At 38.6% G+C, this 9017-nt stretch overlaps 1 protein-coding gene across 8 annotated transcripts in view; it reads right to left on the minus strand.

Moving 5' to 3' along the window:
• LOC136850667 (rab11 family-interacting protein 4A-like) overlaps positions 1 to 1920 on the minus strand; it is a 396666-nt gene extending 394746 nt beyond the window's left edge. For 5 of the 8 annotated variants that reach the window (XM_067124431.1, XM_067124428.1, XM_067124429.1 and 2 more), the window contains exon 1: positions 1650 to 1915. In XM_067124431.1, the coding sequence (XP_066980532.1) occupies positions 1650 to 1781 (132 nt within the window). In that variant the 5' untranslated portion in view covers positions 1782 to 1915. Of the gene's footprint in view, positions 1 to 1649 lie in introns of all 8 variants that reach the window. The other 3 variants (XM_067124433.1, XM_067124432.1, XM_067124430.1) reach the window with 2 other exon arrangements.
• Positions 1921 to 9017: the final 7097 nt, after the last annotated feature.

Raw genomic sequence — 9017 nt, forward strand, 5'->3', positions numbered from 1 at the left:
GCCTGAAAGCTATACTGCCAGTCATACCATATCAGTTGGCTTTGTGAACTCGTTAGTAATTACTTCTTTTGCCCAGCAGACTACGCTAGATTCTAGGTTGTTGTCTTACTGTAAGTGGTAACACTCACAGGAACACCTGTTCATCGCATCTGTAGAATTTTACGATATTGACAAATGTGATACAGTAGGCTATATGCATAAATAATATGGCCTTGATTACTCGAGTAACAAACTTAAAGATCCACTTATCCCGAACTAAACTATGAGAATTTGAGTAAAACTAGAAAAAACAAAACGCACTCTCCTAATTTATGAAACCAAAAGCCCTTTTTAGTCTAATGAATTGACTGACTGGACTAAAAAATATAAATGTCAAAAAGTCTTTTGACAACGATTTTTATTATAGGGCTCTCAACAACTATGTATTTACTCTAAATTCCATCAACGAATTCCTTAGTACGAAGGACTTTCTTTTTACTTCCGAATTCTGGAATTCTCTACCTGCTTCTGAATTCAATGATTCTAAAACCTTCCTCTTTCAAAATCCGTTTTACTTTTTTTCCTTGGTTTCATGGGCTCTAGGTTTCTGGCTGTACTTCCTATCGGCCTTTGCAATAATAAATACCTATGTACGGTGCAGTTTTTTAAAACCCATAAGCAACACTTTAATTCTAAAACAAGATATGAAAATATTTTGGTTAACGAGAGAGAGAGAGAGAGAGAGAAGAGAGAGAGAGAGAGAGAGAGAGAGAGAGAGAGAGAGAGAGAGTAAATTCCTAATAGGCCTAAGGCTCCGAAATCTCATCCTGTCATTGCAGCCTTTGATCCAGCTGACGTTACTTGCAATAACTTGTATCATTATTTATACAAACCTAAAAGATCAAAGATTTGAACAGTATGGCTAGACAAAGCTTTACATCTCTGACACTTCGGTAAAAAGTTAATTTCCCTTTTTGTAATAACGCAAATTAATATGTACCTACGCGAGTGACGTATTTCTGTCTCTGAAGCGCATACTGAATGGCATTATACAGTGGTGTCCATAAGACACAAACTAATGAGAAGTGTGTCAGTATCGTTCATATAACGCTTGATTATGATAATGGATGGCAATATGGGGGTTGCGTGTAGGCCTAAAATTTACTCTCAAAATAACGAGCTAAAACTCTACTTTTCAAATAATATTCAATAATATTGTACTGAAAGTGAGCTTATGAACTGGATAATTTTAATTCACAACGTACAGGCTTATAGCAAAGATCCATAAAATGGTTAATGTCAATAAAATAACGTCTTGTGCCTGTTTGTTTACATTTGTAAAAATTCTTATCAGGTAGATTTCATGGGCATTCACCGCCCTCGTTGTGTTGCTAAGAATAAGAAGAATAATTACTAGACACTCACTGTGGTTGGCATTACTGGTCATTACCCAAACTCATCACACTACTATAACATTATCAACTTTAGTGACAGTTAAACACGAGTAGGCCTAAGGACAAGTAACATACCCAACTTCATGACGATGCAGTGCACTGTAGGCCTGTCACTGAACATTTACGAAGCTTCTTCTCTTACCTAGGTATCATTCGTTACATTACATTCAAAGGAAGAGCTTTAGATAAATGTAATAAATGAAAATGTTTACTCACATTTTGCGATGAGCCAAAGTGTTCTCCCGCCAAGTGCAACAAATGACGAAGACTGATTGTCCCACGTTGCTCGACATCACAAACCTCAAACACTTGTCGGAGTTGATCAAGAAACTTCTCAGACACGGCCATTTTCCTGTTTACATTGTACTAAATGACACGGGCACCTTTCATGGTAATCGGGTATGAAAACTGCATATGTATCACATAGCCACCACGCGAAGCGCACAACCAACACACATCCTCTCACTAGCGAGTCAAGCCAAACACTGACTCGGGGTCGGTCGGGGCAATCTGTCGGCTTACGTCTGGCAAGTGCTAGAGGGTCAAGCTATTTAAACTTTTCTGCCCTGTTATGATTATATTAGGCCAATGGTCTTATTATACGATGTCCGCTCACATGCAGTAATAAAGTTAAGCAACGTTGATTTTCGTCAAATACTTGGATGGGTGACCATTTATATTAACGCAATTGGAACATAAGTTCCCGTCGTAACCATCCGCATGTCACGGCGTGGTCCTAGCAACCTCATCCCAAAATTAATGCATACATGAATGCTACAGAGCTTTAAAAGACTAGCATGTGCAGCAATTACACTACATAAGGGACTCGTGGCCTAATGGAAGAGCAGTCGCCTAACGTAGGCCTAGATCCCAGCCCAGAGGATGACAACGATTTGAGTCCCATAAAATTTTACCCATTGTGTCTCTGCTGGCCTGAACAGTTGATTATATGTTCGTAGTTAGTTCATCAGCCAAGAAAACATATGTAGTTTGCAATACACACACACACACACACATATATATATATATATATATATATATATATATATATATATATATATATATATATATATATATATATATATATATATATATATATATATATATATATATATATACCTTTTCAGTATTTTGGGCTTAGAAGGCTTGCTACATGCCTATATTTTCCTTTGTTGATATATATATATATATATATATATATATATATATATATATATATATATATATATATATATATATATATATATAATATATATATATATATATATATGTGTGTGTGTGTGTGTAGAATGTAAATCTCCACTTATCTACAGCTCTCTTCCCATTGTTTTTATTAAAATATATATCTGCGTCTTCCAACAGTTTGATTCCCAATGGGACCCAGATGACACTATCAACTGATTACGCCACAGATATGTCCAAGCCATCGCCATCTCCCTTCCATCTTTGTCTCAACTATGAACGGAACTTCAGTCATTTTCCTTTTGATATCCTTTCTCATTGTATCCTGCCATCTGACTCTTAACATTCTTCTGAAAGCTATATTGTCAAACTGATAAAATATTTTGTAGTATCATTTTCACACTATGATTCGTGTCCTTATTACTGTATAGATCATGCCAGGCTTGTGTGCAATTTAACTTTTGTGCTCAATATTTCTATCTATTTTATCTCCAGATCCTATGCACATTATTTGATTGTTTTTTTTTTTTACTCTTTCACTAAATACCAGTTCAAGAGCACCTGTACTGGATATCATTGTTCCTAAAACTTCGAAAGATCCAGTCTCATTACTAATTTCTCTAATGTTATTTTCTTCTGTTGTGCACACTATTTCCTCATTACGTCAGTGTTTCTTAGATTTATTTAGTTTCATCCCTCTAGATATATGCTGTATTATATTAAGCAAGCTTTGTACGTCTTCTGTTTGCTACTCCCTTCAGTAGGTTAATTTTCTATAAAATATCAGGATATTTTAATTTCTTGGCTATATCTCAAATTAAATTTATTTCATCATCACTATATTCGGGGCTGCATATATGTTGTGTCCTTAAAAACAGTGACGTCAAACAATTTAAACTCATTATCATTGTTATGGATATTGCAGTCCAAAAACAGGATGGCGAACCACAAGTAGACCTGGGTGCAATACGATCTTATTCAAACAGACCATCCAGGCACCTGTAAGCACTGTAAGAAAGGGCCTGTCGCATGTGAATTCCTAGTCTTTATGAGAACAATCTACAGACCAACTTGATACCCTGGTTGACCCACACTTCTCAGACATGTCTCTGGACTGTATACATACTGAGTGTGAACAGTAAATTACTGTGCACTTCCTGCGTGTACAGCACATTCCAGAGACCATTCGTTAAAAAATGTGTTCACTTTTTTCCTACCTATCCAAATATATATTGTGCATCCATGTATCTAAACTATTTTACATTTTCTGGAATAATGCTGTTTGATATTCTACTTTCAAAAATTCCATGTAACAGTTACTTAATACAAGGGATTTGGGATTTTCCGCTGAATTCAAGCTTACAATCTTTTACACAGTTGCATCATTTCTCTGAGAACATCTCCATGAACTTGCTGACACAAATGTCCAAGGGAAAGACCAGCTGCTGCTCGGTCTATCAGCACAACCAGGTACCCCATCTGCTGCTTGGGCGTGGGGTCAAACTTACCTTGTTTATCATGATCCCAGATCGTGACAATATGAGAGGAGATCTTGGTTCCAGAGCAGCTGCTACTGCCACAAAGCAATTATCGTCTGTTGCCAAACTTACAATTTAACAAGACAAAATGAGTGTGCTGAATACTATACACTGTGTGTAATTACAGAGGTACATGACTTACCAATCATTGATATAGACCAGAACGCGTTTCCCATGAGAATGGGACCAAGCTGAAAACCTGGTGAACACTAGCATAGACTCTTGAACTCTTGAACTAGTAAACAGCCCCTTCATAAAGGAAGCGAAGTTATCCACATCCTTCAGATGTACAGAAAGCATAAGTCGCCGTTTCTAAATACGTAACACTAAGGAACGCGGAGGTTACATCCTGAGTGTAATTTTTTTAGCACACTTGTTTTAAGACAAGAAGTTGATGACAGGTTCCCAAACTCCTGGAAATGGGATAAATTGACCAGATATGGGGAGGTCCTTGAACAGTAGTTTGTAACCATCCTAAAGGATATACACTAACAGGGGTCAGCTCCGTCTCTGCAATGTTGTCCAATGACATCTACCTCAGTTTCGTCTTTTTCCCTTTGCCTGCTCCTTGACCATGACCTGAGGAGGAGGCCAAAAGAGCTGGGACGACTACTGTTCATTTCTCAGTGAAGAAGGTTGAACTCCAGATCAGTGAGCCTTCATAATTCTGATGACAAAGACAGGGCCAACACCACCAGTTTGGCTGGAGTTCCTTCTGAAAGACTTGGTCAGCATGTCCTGGCTTTCGGAATGCTTTCTCCCAACTGCCACCTCGACCTTGCCCTTTGGGAAGAACAAGGAGCTATGCAAATACCAACCTGGTTCAGAGCGGAATCTACTCTGAAGAGAGAAGTCGATGCCTTTCCTTCCAACACCAACAACCTCCCGAACTTGCCCCCGCCTTCTACAAGAACACACCTTTGATGGCAGTCTATGGCAAACCACTAGTAGACCGGGGTGCAATACGATCTTATTCAAACAGACCATACAGGCACCTGCAAGCACTGTACGAAAGAGCCTGTCGCATGTGGATTTCTAGTCTTCATGAGAACAACCCACAGACCAAATTCACACCAAGTGAGAGGGTAGCACTGACTCAACTACAGTACATATGCTTCCGGAGAAGTTCAGGTGAAGATCATTTACACTCGCCACACTTTGACAGAACATGTTGAGCATTTCTGTTGTGGGAGAAGACATGAGAAAGCTATAGTTACTTGTAGATGGTATGGGGACTAACCACTATTGGAAAATACTGGGCAGGGGGAAAGTGAGTTACTATGCACTTCCTGCATGTACAGCACATTCCAGAGACCATACGCTGAGCACAGGGTGATGGTGGCTGTACCATATATGGATGATAAGCTACACTGTATTGGATATCATTGTTCCTGGAAAGACAAGGGAAAGCTAGGTGCTCCTGCAGTAGAGGGAAGGGTCACATGCTGGTTAAGAAATTTACTGTTCACACTCAGTATGTATATACTGTACATACAGTCCAGACATATCTGAGAAGTGTGGGTCAACCAGGGTATCAAATTGGTTGGTGAGACCTGTGTTATTCTTACCTACTGCAAACATCACACCTAGATGTGGATGGTCAAAGTTGGCTCCCCGCCAAATGTTTCAAGTGCTAACTTGAAACATTACAGAATTTTGATGAGGTCTTTTGAGACTGAGCATCCCTCACATCCAAGAAGAGCAGGTCTACCAAAGTAAAAGTTGGTTGGTGCAACCCATGTCAGCTCTGCCTACAGTGAATGTAACACCCAGAGGTACATGGATACTATCACCTATCCAAGCCAGGGAAGGCACCCACAAGAAATCCTATGGGAATTTTTGTGAGAGGTCTCCAAGCACTCTTCTCTTCTTTCTATGAGAGGAAGATGAAGGCAAAGGTTAAGGTAAGGAGAAGGAAGGAAAGCTCTTCATATTCCTCTTAACCCTAATCCATTTCTTACTTTCCTCTGCGGGCTGTAGCTGTCGTCGATGTCATTAGGGCATCTTCCATGGGAAGGATGACTGGAGGCTCAACAGCACTGACTTCCTAGCAGTTGATCCACCACCTCGCAAGTATAAACCTCTCGAGTTCAGAGGTCTGGTTAAACAAATCATTTATAACTAACTCACTCATGACCAGGAGAGAAGTGTATGCAAGGAAGTAGGGAGGGTCCTGTTCGACATGAGGGGTTGGCATACTAATTCTTTTAGCCTTCTTTTCCTACTGAAACTTTCACAGCACAGCAGCACACTTACTCCTACAAAGGAGTAGTAAATGGTGAGGATTCAACCAAATGGAGTCCATGAAGGTTCACTACACTTGCTGACTCCATTCACACTACCTTTAATGACACTGTGCTGAATAAACAAAGCAATGAAAATGAAAAACATAAGTTCCAACTTGGCAGTCATTGGAGCACAGCAAGACATCCTCACTTACTTAACAGAGGAAGAAGGAAAAGTACTTTATATATGTGGGTATGGGTTATTCCTCTACTTAACCACTTTAACCACCAAACTACCTTGTTACAAAGTTCCAGTGAACAATTTCAGCTCGTGCTAAGGAATACTACATTAAAAGCAATGGTTTGTATTCCTGTGAGAACAAACAAAGGACAGCGACAAATGTACTCTGTGTACCTCTGCTGAAGTATGGCAAAGTCCAGGACAGTCATGCAATCTTGGAGGGAATGGGAAGATTTCAGACCACAAGATAGCTCAGGAATCCCAGTGTTAACCTTATCTAGGGCAAAATGTCTCACACACAGGTATGCAAATGCAGCTGGTGCATCCCCTCCAACAACCCCCTTAGTGAGAAGGCAATCATGCAGTCTGTTGGGGTTTCCTGTGCCTCATAGACCTTTTTCTTCTTTTTTTTTCTTTTTATTCTACGTGAGGAAGGGGCAGAAAAAGAGGAAGAGCTTGACAAGGACAAGGAAGAGAATGAAGCATACCTATGCTTCTCTACCTTACTCTGTCTACGAGTCTTGGTCATCATAATAGTAAGAGGTCTGGACAAGACATTAACTGTAGCATGTATTGTAAGGTCTATATCCACCACGTAATGAGAGTGGAGCAATCCATTAGGGGAGTCAATAAGATTTGGTGGTGCCAAGGACAGAGTAACCCCCAACAAAGGGGCTGGCAAATGCTTTTTGACCTTCCTCCGCTTATTCACAAACCTATTCCACTGAAACAGGAACCAGACTGTACATTCCTTGCAGGGATAGCAAGACCTATCTCTGCATGTGCAAAAATGGTGGCGATCAACAGACAACCAAATGGCACAAAGTGCCCATGCACTTGTTAGTTAGTTAGTTATAAATGATTTGTTTAACCAGACCTCTGAACTCTTTTTAGGTTTTCTTCTCCACTGAAACAGGAAAAGAACCTTGGGGGAAGAGTACACAAAAATGGTTAAGTAGTTAAATAAATAAATAAATAAATAAAAAAAGGGGGGGGAAGAGAATTAAGAAAAAAAAAATCAAAAGGGAAAGAGAAAGAAAAAAGGGGAAAAAAGGGAAAAAGATTATATTTTACTTATCAATTTAATTTTGTTTAAGAAGAGAATGATATTATTAACTGAAAAGTTATTACCTTCTGCTAGAATATCCTTTATTGATTTATTTTGTAAATAAGTCTTTCTTTCATGATGCCATCTGGGACAGTCAATCAAGATATGTTTGATTGTTGCACTTGCATTGTTCTTCACACCTCCATTATTCTTGTTTATTTCTCATACCTGTTACAGACATCAGTCAAATACATCACACAGACACAAAAGATGATTCAACAGACAGTGACGATGAGCACGGTAACATCAAACCGCCAAACAAGTACTGAAGAAAAAGGGCTTCTCCCAGCAAGTAGGACTCACCCACCTACCTCAAATTGACCACCTAGTTTCAGATACCAAATCCTACATAAAAGGCAATGGTTTGTATTCCAATAGGAGCAATTTTCTAACCTGGCATATTTTTAGTAATCCTAACTGCTGATCATGCTACTAAGCTCTGCTGTGAAAACTGGGTTGCTTCATTAGATGACATAGCAGTAAACACTACTCCCAATGAAAATATATTACTGGCATTGTAAACAGCATAAAATCCAAGAAAGGTGGAGTTTTAGCACTAATGGAATAGTTATACTATACTTGTAAACTTGAACATTCTGTTAGTGCTGGGAAAAACATTGCTTAAATCTTAGTACTGTACTTCATTAGTTACCAAGACGCAATAAAGCAAGATTTTTTACCACTTGCTCGTATAGATTTAGGGGGCAAAAACTCCAAGGAAGACAGGATTTCATTAGGAATTACATCGAAGCTCTCTAATCATACAATTTGTATTGCAACTAAGCATCTGTTCGATGTTGAAATCCATCTGACATGACTATTTTTACTGGGAAGTTTAACCACACCAGAATCAAAATATTAAACTCTCACAGGGTTCAGCCAAAAAGTGCTTAATGCATTAATTTTTATCCCTTAACTTTAGATTACTGACAAACTTCCTGAAAAAATTCATCTACAAAACTTAACTGCTTTTCCACACACAACTAAAACCCTACACAGACATCCAATTAGGTGACAATATCAAGAAGACTTTTGGGCATGTTGTAGGTTTGATGCAATACAGAATATTGAACATTCACCGATACATAAAATTTATACATCCAGTCCAGTGAACAGATCCAAAAACACCAATTAATTAATGTGAATGGACTTTATTTAATGAAGTACAGCTTTTTACACACATTTTAATTATATGGAAAAATAAACAAAATTGAGTTTACCCAAGATGTCTTCAGTATTGGCTGGTTAAGATATTCACAGGAAATTTTTCCGGTACATACAGCCCAGTAA

Source organism: Macrobrachium rosenbergii, chromosome 22, assembly GCF_040412425.1.
Source record: "Macrobrachium rosenbergii isolate ZJJX-2024 chromosome 22, ASM4041242v1, whole genome shotgun sequence".
Taxonomy (NCBI): domain Eukaryota; kingdom Metazoa; phylum Arthropoda; class Malacostraca; order Decapoda; family Palaemonidae; genus Macrobrachium; species Macrobrachium rosenbergii.